This window comes from Stomoxys calcitrans, chromosome 5 (genome assembly GCF_963082655.1).
Source record: "Stomoxys calcitrans chromosome 5, idStoCalc2.1, whole genome shotgun sequence".
NCBI lineage: Eukaryota > Metazoa > Arthropoda > Insecta > Diptera > Muscidae > Stomoxys > Stomoxys calcitrans.
The window spans coordinates 18,499,228-18,524,705 of record NC_081556.1 but is presented as its reverse complement, the minus strand read 5'-3'; the positions used below and the strand labels follow the sequence as shown (position 1 = coordinate 18,524,705).

General features: G+C 38.0%; 2 protein-coding genes and 1 long non-coding RNA gene across 10 annotated transcripts in view; 1 reads left to right on the top strand and 2 right to left on the bottom strand.

Moving 5' to 3' along the window:
* The window catches only part of LOC106084327 (general transcription factor 3C polypeptide 3), a 237,951-nt gene that overhangs the window by 36,791 nt on the left and 175,682 nt on the right, over positions 1 to 25,478 (top strand). The window contains exon 2 of the mRNA XM_013247924.2: positions 10,634 to 10,710. The gene's annotated coding sequence lies outside the window, so the exon portion shown is untranslated. The remainder of the gene's footprint in view (positions 1 to 10,633; positions 10,711 to 25,478) is intronic.
* The window catches only part of LOC106084326 (mucin-2), a 198,202-nt gene that overhangs the window by 25,116 nt on the left and 147,608 nt on the right, over positions 1 to 25,478 (bottom strand). For 7 of the 8 annotated variants that reach the window (XM_013247917.2, XM_013247920.2, XM_013247918.2 and 4 more), the window contains 4 exons: positions 7,526 to 7,830; positions 5,592 to 5,968; positions 2,535 to 2,681; positions 1,449 to 2,104 (listed from right to left, as the gene is read on the bottom strand). In XM_013247917.2, the coding sequence (XP_013103371.2) occupies positions 1,449 to 2,104; positions 2,535 to 2,681; positions 5,592 to 5,968; positions 7,526 to 7,830 (1,485 nt within the window). The remainder of the gene's footprint in view (positions 1 to 1,448; positions 2,105 to 2,534; positions 2,682 to 5,591; positions 5,969 to 7,525; positions 7,831 to 25,478) is intronic. The other variant, XM_059368632.1, reaches the window with a different exon arrangement.
* Positions 3,886 to 4,824, bottom strand: LOC106084335 (uncharacterized). Its single transcript, XR_001220798.2, has 2 exons — positions 4,557 to 4,824; positions 3,886 to 4,407 (listed from the first exon to the last, which is right to left on the bottom strand). It is a non-coding gene; the product is annotated as an uncharacterized LOC106084335 (long non-coding RNA).

Sequence of the window (25,478 nt, the reverse complement as noted above, 5' to 3'; positions counted from 1 at the left end):
GGAGGGATCGGGTATAAAGAATTATAATATGGTGAATGGGGTTGTTTATAGTAAAAAGGGTGGGGATTTCCGTTTGTATGTGCCGACGGAGATGGAGGAGGTGAAAAGAAACGTTCATGAGCGGATCGGGCGTGAGAACTATTGGTTTCCTTACATGAAAGCTAATCGAGGGATTTGTGAGGAATTGATGTGGCGGTTCATTCCCCTCAAGCGAATGGTCAGATTGAGCGAGTTAACAGAACTCTCATAGGAATGTTGGCTAAATACTGTGAACTAGTGGCGCACGCCGATTGGACTAGGCAACAAAGCAAGATAGAATTTGCTTTTAATAATACTGTTAATAGGTCGAGGGGCGTGCCGCCGAGTAGGGCATTGTTTGGGGTGAAACAAAAGAGAGATGTCGTAGATAGTTAACGGAATACTTGGACGAGAACTTTTCAGGTCCGGGGGAGGGTATTGAGGACATTAGAGCACAGGCGGAGGCGAAGATAGAGCGGGTGCAGAGATATAATGAGGAGCGGTCAGGGGGAAAAGGGAGGCGGATTGGCTCTTTTGAACAGGGTGATTTCGTTGTCATCGGGAATGTGGACGTTACCGTAGAGGTCAATAAGAAGTTGTTGCCTTAATACAAGGCCCCGTGTGCAGGGCGCAAGTTTCTACCAAACGACCGATATGTTATAGGAGATATCGAGAACTGCCAAGTGACGCAGATTCCTTGCGAGGAAAATAATGAGGCATCTAATATCAGGCTTGGAAGAACTAGAGACTATTATGAAGAGGAAGGATAGTTTAGGTGTGGCGTACGTGACTAGAGTAAGGTAACGAGTTGATGTTGCTTGATTGTGCGCATGCGTACTAACATAAGACGATCTGTAAATATGTATTGTTAGTTTTAGTTCTGTATTTGTTAGGCTGATGCAAAAAAGAAGACAACGCAGGCTTTCCTGTGCAAACCGTAAACTAGTCTACACTAGAGAGTTCTTAACTATAGTCTTGGGTAAAAGTTTTGTCTTAGTATTAGATCGAATATCTCAATGGTTTGACTGTTATAGGCCAAAAAATCAAAAAAAAACGTAACAAAAGTCTAAGAAATCAAAATCTGGAAGCTCGATTTTCAATATACGTATGGTCTAGTGGACTTTTTTGCTCAGTACAATTACAAGAATCTAAAAAGCAATGGGCTACTTAATATGTTAAAATCAACCCACCCTAGTGTAGGCGCTTGAAATCTTTATTAGATTCAGCTAATCAAACACAGGTCTTCCTTCTTACTTAGTTCCCAGTTATATTGTAAGGGAAGATTTCATATATCGGGCGCAGATATGAACCTTAAGATTAATTGGTCTATAAATGAAATACAAAAATCATTTCCTGATCTGTAGGAAAAAGAAGATTTTTCACAACTAAACTTCCAACCAAATTTGTTTCTACTCTTAAATTTGCAATACCTTCGGTGTTACGTTGATCATCTAGGCTAGGTTGAACTGTCGCAACTCCACCACCTATTTCTTTGTGAGCGGTTTCCATGCCATTTTGTGGCGCTTGCTTCAAAATTGTGTGTCTCATTGATTTCAGGGACAAATCACTGGGTGTCTTTTTCTTTGGCGGCACCCCCGGCATGACATCCGCTTGAAATTTATGATCAGCTAGCACGCTTTTGCTTTGCTGTTTGGATGGATGCTTGGCCGTAGCTGCCGCTGCAGCTGGGGGAATATTGGATTTTTCTTTGTTTTTAGTTGCAGGCTTGTCTTTGTCAATTTTCTTGGTGTTAGTGGCATTGGTGACGATGTCAATGGTGGTGGAGCTGACGGATGTTGTCATCTGTTCACCCATCAAACGGAAATCTGGCATTTCCATTTCGCAATTTTCTATTGAATCTGAAGCAGCAAGATCGTCCTCTTCTTCTTTGACATTAGCCAACGGCGTTGAAGGTGGTTGTGGACTTTTGTCACGTGAACGTTTTTGCTTATTACTATGGAAAGACAATGTAGATGAGGATGTTGTTTGAGGAGGAGTAGTAGGAGATGTTGATGGTGCTGCTGCTGATTTCTCAGATGCTTCATTAATATTTCCTGTTGGTTTCGTTGAGGTCGTTGTTGTTTTGCTGCATATTAAATTAAGAAGATTTTTTTGGAGGGGTTTAAGGTTTTTTCAAAGACGTTATCGCAGGCATTGAAACAAACTATTGTAACACATATATAAACTCACAAACTTGGTGTATTGGTGTGGTGTTCTTGGCGTGAATATAAGAAAATTTCTTAGGTTTTATTATTGGGTGGCTGTGGCTAAATCTACCATGAACAATTTTTGCTAAACTAAATAAAACAAAAAGGAAAAATTCAAATTACAGGCGAAAAAGTCAACAATTCAATTACATTTTTTTTCTTTTTTACCATTATTTTCAAGTGCATCATTAACAAAAAGTCTTCTAAGATATCGCAAGTTGTACTCTGATCTAAGCTTAAGCCATTTAAGCTTTAAACATTTCAAATTGTTACTGTAAAAAAATATACGAAAATCTTTTTGAATCTTACCTTTCACTGGTCATTGATGATGTCATAGACATGGACATTAAACTGGTATCATGGGATTTCATGCCAATCTTTAATGATTTAGGACTGTCTTCGTTTTCATCTCCCGCTGCACCGGAATATTTATCGCGATTCATAGAGCGTTTAGTTCTGAAATTAATATGTTATAAAAAAAAGATTATAGAGAATTAGAAAAAAAAATTGTTTTTAGTATAGAATGTCAAAACAGAAAATACACTGAAAACTTATTGGGAAGTACTGAACGAATAAAAAAAAAAGACAGAAGGAGTGGAGAAACCCGAGCGGGGGGTGAAGAACTCTCATTTCCTGGAATCCCCTCATGCCCAGGAACTCATGCCAGCGTCACATCGTGGGCCCGGAGCTTAACCAGGGATTCGAAACAGTCCGCCACGCATCTCGACCCCAAATTAACAACTGTGCTAAGTATGGTTCAAATCGATTCATATCCTGATATACCTGCCATATAAATCGATATCCTGATTAGATTCTTGAGCTTCTAGATGGCGCAATTCATATCCGATTTGGATGAAAATTTGCACATATCGTTAAGGAAAGACTTCCAACAACTGTGCCAAGTCAGTTCATAACCTGATATAGCCGCCATATAAACCTATCTCCCGATAAAACTTCTTGTACTTCTAAAGAGCGCAATTCTTATCCAATTTGGTTTAAATTTTGCATAGTTTTGGTATGACTTCCAACAACTGTACCAAGTATGGTCTAAATCGGTTGATAACCTGATGTAGCTGCCATATAAACCCATCTTCCAATTTGACACCCTAAGCTACTGGAGGGCGCAAAATTTTACTCGATTTATCTGAAATTTTGGAGGCGTTATTTTTCCATGACTTCTAACAGCCTTGTTTTTCCATGACTTCTAACAGCCTTGACAAGTACGGTCCATATCGGTCAATAACTTGATGTAGCTCATACAAATTTGAAAAAGTTATTTAAAGAAGTTGACAAATGCGAACCATGGTGGAGAGTATATAAGGTTTGGCCCGGTCGAACTTAACACGCTTTTACTTGTTTCTGATGATCGCGACAGGATTCGAACCCAGGCGTTCAGCGGCATAGGCTGACATGCTCACGTTTGCGCTACGGTGGCAAAAAAAAATATACATATATATTTTTAAATTTTGTGTCATTCTATCATTGTATAACAATTACCTAAATTGTCTACAAACTGTTATACAGGAATATATTTTTGTACCAATTACCGTACAGTGGAATAATATAAAATTTGTTTGTATTTTATCATTGTATAACAGTTACCTTAATTTATCTCCAAATTTTTATCATAGTATTACAGCAATCACAACTATTAGCGAACTGTTATACAGAAATATATTTTTTATTTATATTACAATTTATATTTTCTTCATAGGATGTAAAAACAAATAGTAATAAGTCTGCCATTTTGTTAGGAAGTGTTCTACAAAAAAATGTTTGGGGCGGAATAAAAATTTTACACCCGATATTTCTATATGTCATTTTAGAATGTGCAGATAGTCATGAAACATATTATAACAATTAACGCAATTATAAAACAACTATTATACACAAATATATTTTTAAAAATTGTGTATTCTCTCATTGTATAACAGTTACCACAATTATCTTCAAACTGTTATACGCGAACATATTTTCGACCATCACAATAATGAATAAGAAATAAATAAAAATAAATGGTATAACGGTTAATGCAAACCGCGACATTGGTAGGCTATTAGCAAAGCCAGCCCAGCTTTCTCGGGATTAGCGCCAAGGCGTGATACGACTTCTAAGAGCCATCCATGAACATCTATTTTCCGCAAGCCACGACGTAACGGATAGGCTATCCTGGTCAGAGGGTCTAGTCAAGAGAAAATCGTGATGAACATAATGGTCAAATCGTGAATAACATAATGGTCTAAAGATAGAACAGTCCTTTGATGCTAAAATGTACACATTGGCAGCATTGACATCGAGGGTTTCAAACAATGTGGGGACCGATATATTTACCCAAACCTTAGACTAATGTCAGGTGGGGACCAGGCTCTGAGAGACTGGAAAAGCCGCATGGTAATAGTTGCTCCGACTTCAAACTGCACTCAGACTAAATACTCCGCCCGAGATTCATACTCCTCATTTCTGGTTGTAGTTCTATGAATACCTGCTACTATTGTAGACTTGAGTTCGAGTGCATTCTTGGCTTGATTAAACTCTGGTATTGCCAACCAGTAGGTACAAGAATGGAAAGAAACTAGGTGAGAGAACGGGTCTGGATGTTTATGGCGAATACCCAGAGACAATATAAATGCCCGGATTTCCGCTCACAGGACTGTTCTTTAGCCAGATAGCCGGGCTATTATACAGTGTGTGAGTTATTGGACCACAACAGCCAATGCGTTGCAATCAAGGCCTGTTTTGGGCCGTATCGGAGTAAGGGCGAAGAAAGAGCAGATGTTAGAAATAGAGGCTGGGCATCAGTGAACTTGGTGATTCTGAAGCAGACACAGTGCGTGGACGATAAACGCGCCTTTAGCATCGTGAATCAGTAAAACCTTGGGAGTATGACAAAAGTTCGACTGAAAAGTGAGTGAAAGTAATAAGTTACGGGTTTCGATATAATGACGGGACACATAATACTACGGTCAGACTTATATACAATAGGTGTGACAAATGACAATGAATGTATAGCATGTGGAGAAAGGACAAAAAGTTCAATTTTCAATGCAAATTTCCGACTTTCGCTGGTGAAAGAAACCGACACAAACTTGCATTAGATACAAAGTTGTATTAGTACAACAGTTGTGATAAGTGACAATGAATGTGTAGCATGTGAAGAAATGACAAAAGGTTCCATTTCAATAGAAATTACCGATGTTCGCTGGTAACAGCATCCGACACTATGTTGTATCTATTAGATAAAAAACCAGATCTGAACCAACTTAGAGGTTGGTATAAAAGATTCACAATATCATGTTTTAAGCAACCTTCTGTGCCTCTTACAAATAAAATGTTTTTTTTTTGTTTGTTTACATAAAGTCAACTTACTTTAAGCAAGGCGCTCGATATTTGGTTCTTGCCTCCAGACGTGCCTTTGCCACATTCTCCTCAGTTTTATTAGATGCCTGTTGTTTTATCGAAGCTTGTAAGGCCTTCTCCTTGCACCATTCCACGTGGCGATCATAGGCCTTTAAACCAAAGCAACGATCACAGTGAGGACACTGTTCGGAGGGTAATTGAGTTTGCATGGCTCCACGACGTGTCAGAGAGCGTTCTGAGGATCTTAAACGATCACGACTAAAATTGCTGGAAGTGGTCATACCATCGTTGGCTGATGATGTTGACAATTTACGCATTGATGAACGTGCTGTAGATCGAATAAATTCTTCCGAGGGTTTCTTGCGTTGCATAATGGGGGAGGATATCTGAAAAATGAAATGAAAGGGTTAATTAAATGGCGTTTAATTTAAAATATGTATATAAAAAAATCGAAAAGATTTGAAAGAGAATACAGCTAAACTTGGTTATACTTCTCATATATTCCAAACCAGGCGTTCAATGTCGTAGGTGGACATGCTTACATTTGAACTAGAGATGTGCACGTGAGAGAATGTTCGCTTACGCTAACGAGAAAAAAATTATCCCTACAAACAATTTTGCCGTATTAGTGGCGAAACACTCTTCTACGATATCATTGGACAATCCATTGCATGTGTGGTAGTTTTAACAACTCTTCGCGACGAATTTCTTACAACCCATTGGGTTATAATCATCCTTATGACTCATGAAACACTCTTCTAGGTTATCATTAGACAATCCATTGCATGTGCGGAAGTTTTAGCAACTCTTCGAGACGATTCTGTTACAACCCACTTCGTTACGATTATTTGTATGACTCGTGAAATACTCTTCTAGGTTATCATTGGGCAATCCATAGCGTGTTCGGGAGTTTTAGCAACTCTTACGCAACCCATTGCGTTATACTCGTCCAGAAGATTTGTTTTGAGTGGACAACTTCCACAACACTAAATATAATTCTTACTTGACTTGTATGACGATTGGTACTTATTTGACGAATGTGACGAGTAAAACAACATTTTTTGAGTTTTTTCGTAGTTGTTACGTTCTTGATGACCAACTAATCTTGATATGCGTTTTTAGACCTTCTAAGCGAATAACGCTTAGACCCTTTTAGAGCAAATGCAAATTTTGCCCATGAACATTCCACTAGGGAATACTAGGGGCAAACTTCTCACATATCAATGAGTGCAGTCCGATTTAAGTTCAAGCTCAGTTATAAGAGGCCTCCTTTTTATACCCGAGTCCGAACGGCGTGCCGCAGTGCGACACCTCTTTGGAGAGAAGTTTTACATAGCATAGTGCCTCACAAATGTTTCCATCATTAGGGGGATGGGAAAACCACTGCTGAAAAATTTTATGATGGTCTCGCCAAGATTCGAGCCCAGGCATTCAGCGTCATAGGCGGACATGCTAACCTCTGCACTACGGTGGCCTTTTAGAGCAATATTTTAAAAATATTCCACAACACTTTTTTATAACCACTACCATAGAATGGGGGTATACTCATCTAGTCATTCCGTTGGTAACTGAGTCTATCTAGCCATGTCCCTCCGTCTGTCGAAATCACGATAGCGGCCGAACGCGTAAAGCTAGCCGCTTGAAATTTTTCACTGGTACTTGCTATTGATGTAGGTCGTTGAGGATTGCAAATGGGCCATATCGGTTCAGATTTGGATATTGCTCCCATATGAACCGATCTCCCGATTTGAATTCTTGAGCCGCTGGAAGCCGATTTGACCGATTTGGTTAAAATTTTGCAGATAGTGCTCCGTTCTGGCTTCCAAAAACTGTGCTAAGTACGGTCCGAATCGGACAATATTCTCTTTCAAATCTGATTATTTGTCAATGTTACAAAATTTTCTTTCTCTTTTTTGCTAACTGATTTGCTTCTTTGAACTCACCTGCTGTTGTGGATTTGGTGATTGTCCCCTTTCGCTTCTCGTCCTTGTCAAGGTGATGCTGGAACTTTTCTCAGGTAAACCGAAATTTTTCGGCAATGGATATGTAGCCAATTCAGTTCCTTCTCTCCTTTGACGTGACGAATCAAAAATGTTACGCCTCTTGGTGGCCATTTTCTCGCATATGCCCACATGTTTACGCAGAGTTACGGGATTGAAAGTCCGCGAACAAATTGGGCATGGAGCCAGCTGAATGCTGACTGAAGGATCTGGAGTTTCCGTAGGCGTTGTGGTATTGTAACTGTTAACTGGAATTGGAGAAAAAAAGATATTTCAAATATAAATTGGTATTGTAATGATGGGTTTATTTGTATAGTTTATTAGTTTTTTTTTGTTAACTAAATGACATTAAAATTTTTTATACATTTTATAAGGGTGGGACCTAATCGTATGCGTACTCGTATTAAACCACAAATATTCAATAAGATTGGATTTTTAATGACAGCATCTGAAGGCATTCAATTCTACCACTTTTTTAATTGAAAGGATTTTCCCTTGATACACAATACAGTGATCGGGAAACCTTCTCGTTATATCAGTCTTAGTTTTTATAATCTCCACCCAGGATTCACTAATAGAAGGTTAGGTCACATGCAAAAACACAAAGTGGATAGGCCCCATAAACATCATTAAGGATGTCAAATCTGACGATTGAAAATGTCATCATATAGGAGAAAACGTAAACAAAGAATGAATGTAAAAAGAGAACAAGTTGACATCCTCAATGCCAAGTACTGCCAAATATTAAAAAAAAGTATATCGGCTGATCGCTTGGCTTAACCTTATTCAGTGAATCCTGATCTCCACCATAGGATGGGGGCTTAGTTATCTAGTAATTCTTGCTTGGTATGGTCCTCAACCCATTTCTGGTAGCCCATGGCGATAATCTTCTCAGTGACCCATGCTTGATCTCGCTGATCGTCGGCAGAAACCTGTTTCGGCACAACAACACGACGTCGTCGGCATAAGTAATCATCTTCGTTCCATCGACCCCGACATCCAACAAGATTTCATTTAACACAAGGTTCCACAGAATCACCCTGGAGCGTTTTTCTGGTCATCCGCCTTTTGTCCACACTGTCACATTAATAATCCTGCCCTGGAGCATATTTTAAGTCCACTGGGAGAGTATGGGGTGAATCCCCGGGCAGTCCAGTTTGGCGACTATTGAAGGCTCCTAAATATTCGAGAATACCGCCATAGTGTACTCTCTCTGTCGGAGGGACGTTTCGACCTCTGGTACCACTTCCTAACGAGCCGTCTTCACCGACCTGCCTTCGAGGTATGTGTGTCGAGCCCCACTGAAAATTTTTTTTTGAAAACTTCCAAATTAATAATCCCCATAAATATGGTTTCTGTAATAAAACCATTCCCAAAGGTAGCCAACGGAAAAATACACATCAATAAAAAATACATTTTCCTCTTCCTCCTTACATTGAATGTAAACAGACTGGCTATAACAAAAAAAAACTCCCCGAAGGACAATTTAGCATAAATTTATGACAGTTAATTGTGTAAGAACAATCATGAAAGTGACAAAACTTTTTGTTTCTCACCAATTTTCTTTAAACCTGAGAATCATAAAAAAGTCGTCAACGATTTTCCAAAGATGATTCCAAATGAAGTACCTTCACTAACAAAAACGAAGTATGCAAACCCATTTTTACATTCACTATCTCATTTTGTGGACGCGTCATGTGGCTTTTCGGGAATCATAAGACTTGACACATTTTCCGTTTTGAATTTGTATAATTTAAAAAGACGAAAAAATTTAAATTTTTTCACACAAATATAATGTCAAAGTGGTTTGTGTGAAACCTTTTTTGAGATTTAAATGGAATAAACGTTATTTTAGTCATTTATAGGCGAAAGTTCATTCATTTGTGCAACAGAAATAATTTTTAAGAAAAAATGTCAAAAAGTCATTATCCTACCGTATATACATTTTGTAGAAATTATGCTCATAACGGGCGGTACATGAAATTGACAACACGAGTTCCCAAAATTATTTCCGCATTTTGTTTATATTTTTTACAACACCTGTTCATTATAACGACACCATTTGCCACGTCTTGAGTTTGCAACGTCTTTTTTTTTTAAATCTTCTTCAAGTACAAGCTTAAAATATTCGTTCGGATCAAGAATGATTGTATTGCTCTTGATAGTGATTAAATTATTAGTCATCAATATAATCTTCCTCCACAGCAATACAATCATTTTGGATCAGCTAGAATATTTCATTATTGTACTAACATAGCTAATATTGAATGATAAGAAAAACATGCATTCATTTTTAGGCCCATGGTCTTTTTTTAGCCCACATGTTACACTATCAATTGCAAACATTAATAATTATGGAACTATAGTTTCTTCTATGTTTAAGATTATTATTATTAGATTATTGTTGCTGGTAAATATGGTTAGTAAACACATCTTTGATTTAAAAACATTTACTTTTTTATAACAATATAAACAAATATTGCAAAACAAACAAAGACACATTGCAACGCATAGGAGATAACAAGAATTTAACAAGACCTTATCTTTACAAAAGAAGACTAAAAAAAAACAAGTAAAAGAGATTCCAATTTAATGAAAAAAAAAAATAATCTTGTATAGACAATCATTACGAAAATCACAAAACGAAATTGTAAAAAACACAATCATTGAACTAAATTCAAATTGAAATTGTGTTCATATGCAAATTGAAAGGTAGAAATTTTCTTATCATTGATATGCTAAAAATCACACCCAAATGCCTTGAAATGCATGTTCGTAGACATGCATTTCAAGCAAAGCCTCAAAAATAGAAAAATAAATGAAACCCTCTTCAAACATTTGTGAAAGTCATGCATTAAAGCAGCCTATTCTGTAAGAAACCATAAAAATTTCAAATAAAAAATTTGTTTGCAAATTTTTAAGCAATTTGCCAAGAGCGTTTTTAATATAAGCTTTTATTTTTATTTTCAGTTTTAGTTATTTCTTTGCCATGACTTCACTTTAATTCACACTGTAGTACACAATTTTCTTTATTTTTGTTTTTCATTTTAGAGAGATAAAGTCTTGGTAACCCAATGATAAAATAAAGCCTCTATGGGGAAAAGGAAGCCGCAAAGAAAAAAGTGAAGGTAAGTTGCATTAAAAAACTTATGTTTAAACTTAATGTTTGTTATATTAAAAAGATAATACATTTTGATTATGCAAATTTTTTTATGCTTCTCCTTATCATAGTTGTTAGTATGGAATGTAACTATTTCAGTATTATATATAATTAGCTTTATTATGTTTGCTATAAGACATCTTAAAGAGCGCCGCTACGAAATGTTATAAGTTTGTGGGAAATATCAATTTGGTTATAATTTTAAAGGCATGCTTTATTTTTAGTGATGTTATATCAATTTAAAACAATTATGAAACGGTGGAATGTAAAAGATACTAAAAAAATAAGTAGACATGCATTCCTACTGTACCCATCTACTATTCACAAGTATGGGAAAACATATTTAGTAAGTTGTAGTTTGTAATAGACGAAAAAGCTTAATATTGATAATTGTTATTTTCGACAAAGTACAACTATAAATATGCCCATGAACATTCCATTATGGAACAAGGGCAACTTTTCGACATAGTTGAACTAAGAAAGATTCACAAATCTCATTTTAGTTGAAATTTCTTCACTATCTCTTAAATGTTGCAACCTCTGTGAGACCAACAAAATGTTGACATACGTTCATTGAGTATTTTATCTTCCATAGAACAACATAAACATCATATGAACATTTTATGCTGGTTCTATTTAAGAACATCCAGTTCCCACACTTTTCTCCTTATCTCTGACCTAGTTTTGTAAGATTCATCACAAGCTTTAAAAAATTATTTCCATTAAACCCACTGTGCATTTCAAAAAAACCCTCTTGCAATTATTCACCCACACTTGTAACATTCAATAGCGTGATAGCCATATTGAACAAAATCTCTCCATACGTGTTTTATTGCTATTCAAGAAATTTAATAAACAAAAACGCCAGCAATTTACATGAATGTAATGTGGGGTCTAAACTTTCACGAAAACCACCATCAAATCTTAAAAACATATCATAACATGATACCAATGACCCATAAAAAATCCATCATCAATGTTGAAGCATTCATTTGGATTCCAATCGTGGTTGTTCTACAATTCTTTTCTCCCTCCTTCCATCGGACTAAAGAATCTCAAAAAGTTGTCACCCGTAATACCTCATCAGAATATTTTGTCTAACGCCAAAATCAAATATCTATGATCTGCTTAGAGGAGATTTGAATAAAAAGATTTGTTCGCCATTTACATGAATACAATAACTAACCACCTTAACATTATGGCTTGCTGTGGGTGTTATAAAGATTGATAGGTGGGGACAAGAGGAACAGACACTTTGACTGCTGCTACATTTGGCGGTAGATGTTAAAAGAGACCAATGTACAAATGCCGTAGCGCATGTTTCAATCAAATGTGATGAAAATAACAAAGAATAGAAGAAGAAAAAACACGCAAATAGAATTCCTATTGAAAAAGTGTTAGTGAAGTGTCGTTCGTTTTGGGTTTCTAGTAAATGACCAACAGAATAGAAGTGGGTGTCAATCAAAATCTATCAAAAAGGCATGCAAGCAAAAAGGAAACATAACAACAACGTAAAAGTGTTTACAGTGGGGAGTTTATAAAAAAGTTTTACACAGAGTGATACAAAAATAAAAAACAAGTACAAACGTACAAAGTTCGGTCGGGCCGAATCTTAGGTACCCACCACCATGGATAAATTAAAAAAAATTAATTTTATGGGCTTTTATGGCAGCGTTGTGTAAATATAGTCCGATATAGGCCATATTCGTTTTAAATATTGGGGCTCCTAGTACAACTTCCTGTCTCAAATTTCAGCGAAATCGGACAAAAAGTGTGGGTTTTACGGGCTAAGACCCTTAATCGCCAGATCGGTCTATGTGACAACTATATCCAAATATAGTCCAATCCGGAGATCGGTTTATATGGAAGCTTTATCAGTCTATATACCGATTCCGATTATGCATGACATCATAGTTGGAAGTCTTTGCAGAAGTCGTTGTGCCAAATTTCACCTAAATCAGGTGAAAAATGAGACCTCTAGGAGTTCAAGAACTCAAATTCGGGAATCGATTTAATTGGGGGCTATATCAGTTTATAGATCGATTTGGATCATACGTGGCATCAGTGTTGGAAGCCTTAGCAGAAGTCTTTGTGCCAAATTGAGGCTTCTAGAGGCTCAAGAAGTCAAATCCAAGTCGGTTTATATAGGGGGTATACCAGCTTAAAGACCGATCCGGAAGTCGAAACGGAAGTGCTTGTGCCAAATTTCAGGCAAATCGGATGAAAACGGAGGCTTCTAGACACTCAAGAAGTCAATTCCAGGTATCAGTTTGTATATAAATTCCAGGTATCGGTTTGTATGGGGCTATATCAGTTTATTGACCGATTCGGATCATGCTGGGCATTGTTATTGGAAGTCAGAACCCAAGACTTTGTGCCAAATTTCAGCTAAGTTAGATTAGTTTGAAAAAAGGGTGCAGATATTAATCCGGCCCATGCCACTATGGACATACCCTAAGCCAGTAATCGGCTTGTTGTGCCCTCTAAATAATAAAAAGTAACCTCGAAAAAGAAAATTTAAGTCAGGAATTCCATGGGCTTATTAAATCCCTAATTGTTTTCCATACCACGCCCCTAGTTGGTTTATGTCTGGTATTGTGTCCCCACCTAAGTACCGGTGTCTGTTAGCCGCGAAAGCCGGGCAATGAAAAATGCTCCAACGTCCCATCATCTTTCTTGCATGTCCTACACACGCTATCAATTACCGCACCGATTTTGCATAAGTGAGCTCGTAGTCCTATGTGTCCTGTTATGATGCCGAAAGCTTTACTGACCTCCTGTCTTCGTCGTTCTGCCGACCGTAGCCCACGCTTTTTACTCGGACTGCGTCGACCCGAAAGGCTTCGGGTTAACCAAGTTTGTGGATGGGAGTCCTCTGTCCTTCACCGCCAAATCGTCCGCTTTTTCATTCGCTCTTACTCCGCTATGGGCCGGCATCCAAATGATGCGGATCGTGCTATTCTCAGAGAAGGCGTTAATATCCTTTTTTGTGACTTTACCGTCCTGGCTGTTATTGCCCGTATGGCAAGTTTACTGTCCGTAAAGATGTTCACACTCGAGGCCCACGCGGTAGCACTACACCACCTCACGCATTCCTTGATTGTCCGGATCTCCGCCTGCAGAACCGTATTATGGTCAGGCAGTCTAAAACAGAACTCAGTCCCTGGGTTCTCAATGTAGACCCCAGGCTCACTCTGTTCTCTATTTACTTTTCGCCGACGTTTCCAAAAACAAATATTTTTAACTTATGGAAAAATATTTTTTTTTACCGTGATTCGCAAGTTTTTCGTGTGTCGTATGTGAGTAAAATTTGTGTCTGTTTAGCGTGCGTGAAAAATCACTCACGCATCATCTCTTTTTAGTTGTTTCCATAGACTTGAGTTTTAGTAAGAATGCACTGTGTCAGTTGTACAAATATTAGACCTATACTGCTATATGGTGTTGTGCTCTGGAGGACGGCACCCCTCCGATTGTTCAATAAAAAAATATTAATAATTGATATTAAGAAAAATATAATTTCTCAACTCGGCGTTTGGCCTTATACTGCAGTTGTTAGAACTATAATGGTATATGGTGCTGTGGTCTGGTGGACGGCAATACTAAAACTTATCGATTGTTTCATAAGGAAATATCAACTGCTGCAAGGTATTTTGAACTAAATCCTATTTACTCCCCTGCTACATTCACTTATAATGAATCTCATGTTTACAAAGTTCCACTGTAAACTGTTATATGATGGCATACATACTCCCATCAATTATGGACTCCATTGGCACATCGAGTCTATACTCTTTAAAATGTCAAGCAGGTGTTAAAGAAGAAACCCAACTGCCGCCACTGGGCTGGCTGGCTGTCCACCATTCATAATAGTGACATATTAAGAACCAAATGGTTGGTGACATGACACTCGCTCACTCTCTCATTGTTGTCGTCATCACTGCGTTGTTGTTATTCCATACAGCTTACAGTACGAGTATAGTGTCAGTTAGTTCTATAAACACCATTTGTCGTCTCATCCAACAAGTGTGTTGTACTATGATGTCTGTCCGTTGTATTTCAAAACACCCCACATAACATTTATCACGAAGCACCACACAACCTGCAGTGTTCTAAACTTTTGCCATAAAACGAACCACTTTTACTCGATCGATCAACAAAGAATTGGAATGTGCGTGTGCGTTGTGCACAAGTCCAAGTATGGTGTAATTATTAATAATTTATTTCAATTGATTTCCCATAAGGAAATCACCAACCTATGTCCCATGAAGGAGAACAGATAATCGATCAGCACCATTTGCTCAAAAACTTTAGTCTCACCGAGATAATCTCCTTTCAATGATGTAAGACAAACAATGTTGACATACAAATTTGGTGATGGCTGGATTTCCAAAAATAGTTGATTTCCAATTTTATTTTGATTGGTTTTTTTTCCTAGTGAAGATCATCAAAATGTGATGCTGAAAGTTTTTCAGAGTTGTTGTTGATGTTTTCTCCATTAAGGGAAGTTTGTTGATGACTTGACAATAGTATGGTAGTAGTTGACGAACATTATTTATGCCTCCATGTCGAATTCGAAGATGTATTGATTGTTAGGCTGTGAAGTTTTCACACAGTGTAATAGTGATGTATTTATAGTTGAATAACAAGAAGATTCTTCAATGAATGAAATACTAACGCTAGAGACGATTTTAAACATAAAGCCCATTGACATATGGATAAACTTTGAGGCAGCACTCACAACTAGGGGATTTAAAACGATAGGGGAATGAACTGAAGGCAAGAGAAATTCGCATCATCGTGGGATAAACGATGTGATCATAGGAGAACAAAAGAAATAATACCTGAGACCACAATTGATAAAAATGACAAGCAGTGCGGTAAAGTCAAAAATCGTGCAGGATTGCAAAGCAGTACTTAAAGATTACGCTACATATGGCATGTTCCACAGCAATTCTTCGATTAGAAATAATGGAACAAAGGCGCGAACAGCCTGGCACTAGGAGCGAGAAGTTTATTTATTACACGTGTCATAAAGGATTACAGGCGCCGTTACATGTTTTAACGCAAGGAAAAAATCTTTTGAATATTTGGATAAATTTAGAAAGTACGCTAGTCGTGAAAATAGAGAAAAGTATGTATACTTTAACAAACGGTATAAAGAAATTTGTGAAAATGCCAAAGCCCAATATAATAACAGATTGGAAAGAAAGATAGACGAGGTAAAAGATTCTCATGATTGGTGGAAGATCGTTAGGGAGCTGAGAAACGAAGAAAGGTGTGGTAGCATACCCGTGAAAACGGAGGACTTAAAGAATTATTTCCAACAACTGCTAACCCACACAAAAAATTTTCCAGATATTCATTACGCCTATATACACTGGAGAGATGATGACTTGGATAGGGAAATATGTTTGATGGAAGTTAAAAAGGCCTTAGGCAAAGCAAAGCTAAATAAAGCACCAGGAGAAGATCGTGTGCCATACGAATTTTATAAATACGCAACTGATGAATTGCTACAAGAAATAACATGTACTTGCAACGTTATTTTCGAAAAAGGAGAAGTAGACAAGTCGTTCGTTAGAAGCATTATTTACCCAATATTTAAAAAAGGTGACAAAACTCTTCCCAATAACTACCGTGGAATATCATTCATGAATTGCTTACCAAAAGTGATGATGGGTATTGTCAAAGATCGACTGGCTAATTGGTCAGAAAAACATGGAAAAATAAATGAATATCAAGCTGGATTTCGTAAAAATTACTCTACCGTTGATAATTTGTTCAACTTATCCTCAATAATACACTTAAACTGGCACAAAAACAAAAAAACCTATGCTTTCTTCGTAGATTTTAAAGCTGCGTTTGACCGAGTATCTCGAAAAGCCATGATATACAAACTTCATACCATAGGAGTATCAACAAAAGTAGTTAACTTTATTGAAAAAATATATGAAGAAACTAATTTTTCTGTATGGACAGGCCAGGAACTCTCCAGTGATTTTAATACAACCACAGGTGTTAAACAGGGCTGCTTATTATCTCCTCTCCTATTTGCTTTGTACCTCAATGACCTACATGAATACATTGGTGGTGGTACCACAGTGGATGATCAAAATATTCGACTTCTGATGTATGCCGATGATATCGTCATCCTAGCTGACGAAATAGACGTGATGCAGCGTATGATACAAAAACTGGAGGAATATTGCAAAATGGTATTTCGGAAGGGAGGAAAGCTTTCGAGTAAGGAAAAGTGGCTGTATAATGGAACAGAGATCTCAATTACATCGGAATATTCTTACCTGGGGTTGACATTTACACCTAAACTCTCACTCCGGAAACAAATACAGGAGAGAAATCAATTAGCCAAAAATAGCATCAACACCACTTGGAATTGTTTCTTATCAAAACCTAATGTGTCCATAAAAACAAAATGGAAACTCTTCTTGGCCATTAGTAGGTCTATACAATCATATGGATCACAAATATGGGGGTTTTCTCACTTTGATGAAGTTGACCAACTGACACTATATTTTTTAAAGAAGGTATTAAAAATGCCAAGTTTTACTCCAACGTACATAATGATGTTAGAGACTGGTGTCGAAAACGGGCATATATACACTTTGAACAACCATCTTAACTATATAACGAGAATTTTGTATGATTACAAAGATGATAGGCTACCTAAAATACTAGCCAAAAAAGTGATGAGACACGAAATATTTTGGAAAACGCATATAAATTCTTTAACTCTGCAAAATAGTACAGAAGCTTTCACGCCAAATCTGTCAAAACAATGTTGGTTACAAAACATTCAAAATCTCCTCCAAAACATACGTGCAACAAAAACAAATGATGCACTTTCAAACGCAAATAATACACACCGCTTCTACAGTAAGCTCCAACCTACTTTTGGGGGATTATACTTTGTCGAACCCTTGAGGCAGGACGAACTGATGTGGATATTAAAAGCTCGAAGTGGGATGTTTTCATTAAATTCCAACAGGTTCCAAACAAATTCAAATCCAATATGTTCAATGTGTAATACAGTTGAAATAGAAAACATTCAACATTTCCTGGGTCGATGCCCAGCTCTCAAAGAATTCCGATTAATGTTCTTCCAAATGCCCATAATTAATGAATCTGATTTAATAAATATTCTCAATGGAAATGTTATACACTGGAAAAGTTTAGCCAGTTATCTAAAAACTTGTATGTTATATAGAAACCAGTTATTGTCTGAATTTAATATATAAAAGAAAGGAAAAACAAACTCGTAAATCTCTAGTATATACACTATATTTTAATAATGGACAGACGACCGAAGGTCAATGTCAAGAAAATATATACTCAATTTATTCTTTTAGAATGCTATGTTTATATTGCTATATTTATATGAAAACATTAATGAAATTAATAAAGAATACTACTACTACTACTACTACAGGCGCCCCCACACAAGATAGATGCGGTTAGTAAGGCTGTCTGCAGGTATGTTAAGAGGATGACTAGACATTGCAGCACTGAAGAAAGGTCCTATCGTTGGGCAACGAACGTTTTACGGGACTTGAACCTACGCAAGAGCAAAAACTGGAAAAGCGAACATCGATTCGGATCATTCCATTGTTGTTGCAGTGAAGTGTCGTAATCGTCTAGGCCACAAACGTACGATCTGACACTGTAAGGAATTTGGAAATGCAACAGTTGGCAACGACATACTCACATCGATTGGCCCAATTGCCAATTCAGAGGAGTTGGGAGAAAAGGAGGGAAAGAAAGGGATATTTTACAGATCAAATCCGGCAAAATTTAAAGTTTCCAGGAGGCGAACAAAGATAATCGAGAGATCGGTTTACACGGAAGCTCTATCAAATTAAAGACAGATTTGGCGCGTACTTGGCACAGTTGTTGGAAGTCGTAACGGAACACCACGTGCAAAATTTTAGACAAATTGGCTACCAGGAGATCCATACAAAAAATCGAAAGATAGGTTTATTTGAGAGCTATATCAGGTTATAGACTGATTTCAACCGAACTTGACACAGTTGTTGGAAAGCGTAGCAGAATACTGAATGTAAAATTGAAGCCAAAGCGGAAAAAATTACAAACTGCAGGGGCTCAAAATGTCAAATCTGGAGATGAGGTTATATAAAAGCTATGTCAGGTTATAGACCGATTTCAACAGTACTTGGAAGTTGTTCAACAGTTGTTGGAAGTCGTAACAGAGCACTGCATTCAAAATTTTAGCCAAATCGGACAAAAGTGGCCGCTTCCAGGGGCACAATAAGTCAAATCGGGAGATCGGTTTACATGGGAGCTATATCAGGTTATAGACCGATTCGGTCCGTATTTAGCATAGTTGTTGGAAGTCGTAACAGAACACTACGGCTTCAAGGGGATCAAGATGTCAAATCGGGAGATCGGATTATATGGGAGCTATATCAGTTTATAGACCTATTTCAACAGCACATGGCACGGTTATTGGAAGTCGTAACAGAACACTGCATTAAAAATTTTAGTCAAATCGGAGAAAATGGCCGCTTCCAGGGGCTTAAGAAGTCAAACCAGAAAATCAGTTTATATGGGAGCTATACCAGGTTATAGGCTGATTTGGACCGTACTTAACACAGTAGTTAGAAGTCATAACAGAATACTACAGGCAACATTTCAGCCAAAGAAGTCAAATTGGGAGATCGGTTTATACGGGAGCTATATCAGTTTATGGACCGATTCGGACCGTACTTGACACAGTTGTTGGAAGTCTCAACAGAACACCACATGTTGCTGCTTCCAGAGGCTCAAGAAGTCAAATCGGGTGATCGTCAGTCGTTGAAAGTCACAACAAAACAATACATCCAAAATTTCAGACAAATCGGACAAAGATTGCGGCTCCCAGGGGCTCAAGAAGTCAAATCGGGAGATCGGTTTATATGGGAGCTATATCAGGTTATAGTCTGATTCGGACCGTACTTGGCACAGTTATTGGAAGTCATAACTGAACAATACATGCAAAATTTCAGCCAAATCGGACGAAAATTGCGGCTCCCAGGGGCTCAAGAATTCAAATTGGGAGACCGGTTTATTTGGGAGCTATATTTAAATCTGAACCGATGTGGCCTATTTGCAACGACTTACATTAATATTAAGTATCTGTGCAAAATTTCAAGGTGTTCGACCGTTATCGTGATTTCGACAGAAGAACGGACGGACATGGCTAAATCGAGGTGTTTACAAACGGAATGTAGTCATTCCATTTTGTCTATTTGTGATATTCATTAATTTCATGGAAAATTAAATCAATTTTTCATTTGTTGATTTTTTTTTTTGGAAGTTTTGGAGTTGTCTTTTGCAAAAATATGTCTTCTTTAAAAAAATTACTTCTGTGTTCCTATTTGAATGCGCCACACTGTTACAACAGTTAAGTAGGTATATCGTATATCAGTTCAATTTCCAAAGAAGCCAAGACTAATGATTTTTTAACAGGTCACATTCCTCCTGAGTTCTCAAAATATGACCGCAGATGGGAATCTCTGGGTTATAAAACAGCAGAACGTGGAGCTTTTGTTAATAATTTAATTATTCGCCTTAATTTTGTATACCTAGTAGAAATGTGGGTAAATTGAGAGCATTGAAGTTTGGTTGGCAAGTAAAAACCAGTTGTTTTAGCCATTTAGTAAGGTGATTAAATGACTTACTTCTCTTATTTCTTGGTTTCTGGAAAACTATTTCTTAAGCACATAAATCAAGTACAAATAATGCCCCCACTTGGCCAATATCATATTTTTTTTGTTTCAAGTACTAAATTTATGCATTCTAGACAAATTACAACATCACTAGATCTCATCTTTCTCGGTCTTATAAAGGCTCTGCTTATGGAAAAAGGTCACTCGGGCAGTCTAGATACTATACACTGGTGCGAACATGTGTATTTTTGTGATCATATTTTTAGTGTTTTTCTTTTTTTGTTGGGCGGTATGAATTTTTTTGTTTCCAAAAAACATATATTTTTACTAGAACAGAAACATCTTCCTGGAATTATATGTCGAAATCCACAAGTTGTTCAACATAAGTTTTCTTTTGTGGCAACATGCTGTTGTTCATACCACCACGCATTATGCCGCCAACAAAGTGGACTGTCGAAATTGAAAACAGCACAAATGTTTTAAGAACTTTTGGACGGATGTGTCACTCGCAGCATGTTTCGCTAATGCCCAAATTAATGCGGAATTCAATATGCGGCAAAATTTACATAGAATCGCTTTAAAGTTTGGAAATAACCAAACAAAAAAGACGACAAGATTTTTTTTTGATGAAATAAAATTTTACATTTTTTTTACTGTAAATTCATGCGACATATTTTAGAAAATAATTTGAAAGTAATTCTTATACATAAAATTCAATTTGTGTTTGTTTGTTCCGTATAGACTCAACAACGGCTGAACCGATTAACTTGAAATTTTCACAGATTGTGTTGGAAAGAAAACATAGGCTATATAATTTTTAGATATCGGAAGCGGGCAGACCCTCCCCCTGACCCCAAAAGAACTACCCAAAAATAAATGTGGACCGATTGGGACTCAAATGATAGGTATTCAGGAGTAGAGTACGAATTTCATATTAGAAATTGGTAACTGAGGGGCCGCCCCAAACCCAAAAATAGGTTTATTGGGCGATCATGACAATATGGGACTCAAATGAAAGGTGTTTTTGAGTAGATTACGAATATGTTCAGGAAGGAGCAATAGGTTTTACAATTTTTTGATGTCGGAAGAGGGGCAGACCCTCCCCCTTATCCCCAAAACACTAAGCAAAACAAAAGTGGATCGATCGGGACAGTATGAGTATCAAATGAAAGGTATAAACGAATATGGTATTAAAAATTGGATCCAAGTATCCAGGTCCCCTAACCTCAAAACTCTTTCAGGCAGACAAATCGAACGTTCCTATCAATATGGGGCTCAAATGAAAGGTATTCGGGAGTATATTACGAATCTGACATAAAAAATTACGTCGAAGTATAGGGGGCCACCCATCCCCCACAATAACGATCCAAATTTACCAATCACAACTATATGGCACTCGGTTTGTTTGTTTGTGTAGGTTACAGTAGGGAGGGGACACCCTCCCCTTGCCCCAAAAACGCCACCCAAAATGAAAAGTATACCGATCGTAAGATTATGGGTATCAAATGAAAGGTATTGGAGTAGAATACGAATATGGCATTAAAATTTGAGTCTAAGTACCCAGCGGGCCGCCCTAACCCTAAAACTCCTCCAAACAGACATATTGGACTTTCATGTCAATATGGGAATCTAATGATAGGTATTGGGGCGTAGATTACGAATCTGACATACAAAATCAGATCGAAGCACAGGGGGGCACCCCCTCAACCAAATGAAAGGTATTTGGAGTAGATTACGAATATGAAATTAAAAGCCAAGTGTTTTGGGGTACGCCCTAAAGCACCCCCTAATCCGAAATTAATTTCGGACTATGGCAATATGAAGCTAAAATCAAAGGTATTTTAGAGTAAAAAACGTATTTGATATCTTTTTTCAGGGCCGGTGGCCGCCCCAGCCCCAAAACACTATCCAATCGGTTCATATTTACCGACCATGACAGTATGGGGCTCAAATTAAAAGGGATTTGGGAGTGGAGCACGAATATGATATTTAAGTCTAAATGTTTAAAAAGCACTTCTCATTAGCCTAATTTTAAAAAACTGGACATTCTTTGTGCGATTCGTTCGAAATTTTCTTTCATTTTAACAGTCACCAAAAACAAAACATGATTTCTATGGTTGGGGTCGGGTGCTTCGGGGGCTTCCCAAAATCCGCCAAATGGGTGTCTGGGTGGACACCCTACACCCGAAATACCCCCTAAACCGCAAATATTTCTCAATATGGTAAATTTTGACTCTTAAAATCAAATTTAGACAAAGTTCCTATGAAAATAATTTTTTTTTTCAAATACTCAAAAAATTGGGATTTTTACCAAATTTTCGATGACAAGAAAAATCCAAAAAAATTTCTTTACAAATATGTTTCAATCAAATATACCATGACACTCGAAATTTCAATTTCATTTTATCGACAACACATGTCTGTGATCTCTAAATAAAACTTTCCAAAATAAAGGAAATAATCTCAATTATTACTTTTACTTTTCTTCACACTTTTTACATTTCCCCCAACTTCCTGCTCTAGAAAGTGACTCGAGCCAAATATTATGTTTTCGATTAAACTCTAACAAATATAAAAAAATAATTAATTTTTGATAAGATTTATAAGCTGACGACCATAGAAAATTGTATGGAACTCAATATGAAAACATTGAAGCATTAAGCCCCATCATAAATCTCATATAAATCAAAATTTTCATTAATTAGACAAATCTTGTTGAAATGCTAACAAACATTTTTATTATGTTTTTCTTTATGGGGGCCAAATGAAAACAAAAAAAAAACAAAGACTTCCTCTATGATTTCATATAGGCATTACACCATGGGGGAAGAGCCTATGCCCAGAGCCATTCCGATGGGCAATGAGTGTAATCAATTTGCACAATGCCTCACTGCTGAAACATATGCATACATATATGCAGTAGGAAAATCTTGTTAAATATATTTTAAGAAGATCATTGACCATTTCGCCACCCGAAAGTGCATCATCAACATCAACATAAGTATCAGTAACTTCATCACACTGTATGGCTTATCTACTAAAACAATGAGCTTTATGGAGACGTACAGGCTAGTTGGCTGGCTAACTAAGAGGCCACAGATTGTCTTAGACTCAACATAGATATATATTTATGCTGATGCATCTGCTGTTGTTGATGATGATGATCTTCAATGCAAAATACTCAACACCAATTGTAAGTGGCAAAAAACTGGATGAGTCATACATTTGTTTGAATTCCTTAAAAAGTGTTTAAACATTTGGTGCTAATTTATAGAGGAGCAAATGATCAGGTTTAGAAAAATATTCAAACTTGGAATGGTTAAATTTTGTGGCTTTAAATCTATAATCGCAAATGCTGCGGCGGACAGTCAGCGATTTCAAGAGTTGTGTCTCAGCTAGGGGACAGGTGCCATTGCCTTTTACTTAAATACTGAGTGCCAATGTTATTGGCGCCTTCGAATAGCCAATGCCCAATATCAGCGTCTGTTCCCAAGTTAAGGGCGGCTGGAGGCAAACGTTGTATCTTGGAGCAAGCGGCTCTCGACGTCGAGGGATATATGTGCGATCTCACATAACTCAGGTGGTTGGAGCAGTGTGCTAGTGACCCCCACCCTGAAAACTAAAAGGACTACTCTGAGAAACAAAAGAATGAAAACCCGGACTCCCTAACGTTGAAGAACAACGCAAATGAAGAAAACAGACTATGATCTGCGGATCTGCACCTGGAATGTCCGAAATCTTCATAGAGAAGGTGCAGTGTACGCACTGGCGGATCTATTGGAGAAGCACAAGGCAGATACTACCGTCTTACAGGAAGTGAAATTGACCGGGAAAGGCGTCTCGACAACATCAAACGGTGACGAATGATACTATAGCTGCCATGACACGAGACTTAAATTTGAACTTGACATCATAGGGGCCGCTCAGGACTGCCACCAACAATCCAAGGGCGAGCTTTCCCTGCTCATAGACAATCGATATCCTAATTCCGTAGAACTTTGCTCGCAAAGCCTTAGCAACCCTGCAGCACCCAGCGCTAGCCCATGCCTGCAGAGTCCATCCGAGATCCAAACCTGACCAGCTCGTTGGCCGCTTCGTTCCTCGCCCGGAATCCAGCACAATCTAACAGCGGCCCCCAAACGTCCGAGACGCTTCTTGCAATTCCCATCAAGACTCGACTTACATAACCCGCAGCCAGGGCCTTTAGCGCCTTTTGACTGGCCACTTCAATTGCGACAGTCTGAGAGGGCCGCCGCTCTTGACTCAAGATCACATCCAACGCCCTAAGGATCGCAAAAACTTGAGCCTGAAAGACATTGGACCCTTCCGGAAGACTATAGAACTCCCTAATTTCTGACTCAGGTTCACATACAAGATTCTGAAAATCCCAAAAATGTAAGCCTGGACCCTTTAACAAGTCTATAGGACTCCCTAATTCCTGGGAATTCAACAAAAATCCCTGTTCCGTTGCCACCATCTAGCTTGAACCCGCTGTATCCTGTAAATATAGGAGCCCGAGAATGAGAGGTCGCCCAAAGTTCAAAGCTCCCTCCCTAAGAAGGTAACTTCCACACCACCGTCAAAGAAGGATACGTCCTTCACATAGTCCATCGCGTCGCCAATGCCGCGTTGTCGTTCCACACCAGAGACCTTCCGCCGAAAAAACGAATGCTGGAAATGCGAAGAGCGCCATGCCCCTGAATCCCTCAGTCTGGGGGCAGTCCTCAATGCCGCTCAACCCATGTACAAGTGTAAAAGTCTCCGATCAAGTATCGCATTCATTGCTGCTCTCGGAGCCCTCCTCCTCGCCCCCGATATGGGCACAGTTGTCATACACTGAACCTTCTCCAACATACCGCGTAATACCTGCCCTCTCAAGGGCCGGTGCCTCACTAAGCGGTCCTTAACGCCGCACACTCCAAGTACAAAGTTCTCAGATCAAGTATCGTATTCTGTGCATCCATTTTGAAGCGCTTCTCCTCGCCCCCGATATCAGCACCGCTGCAATACTCTGCATCTTCTCCAACATACAGCGTAGACCCGCCCTCTCAAG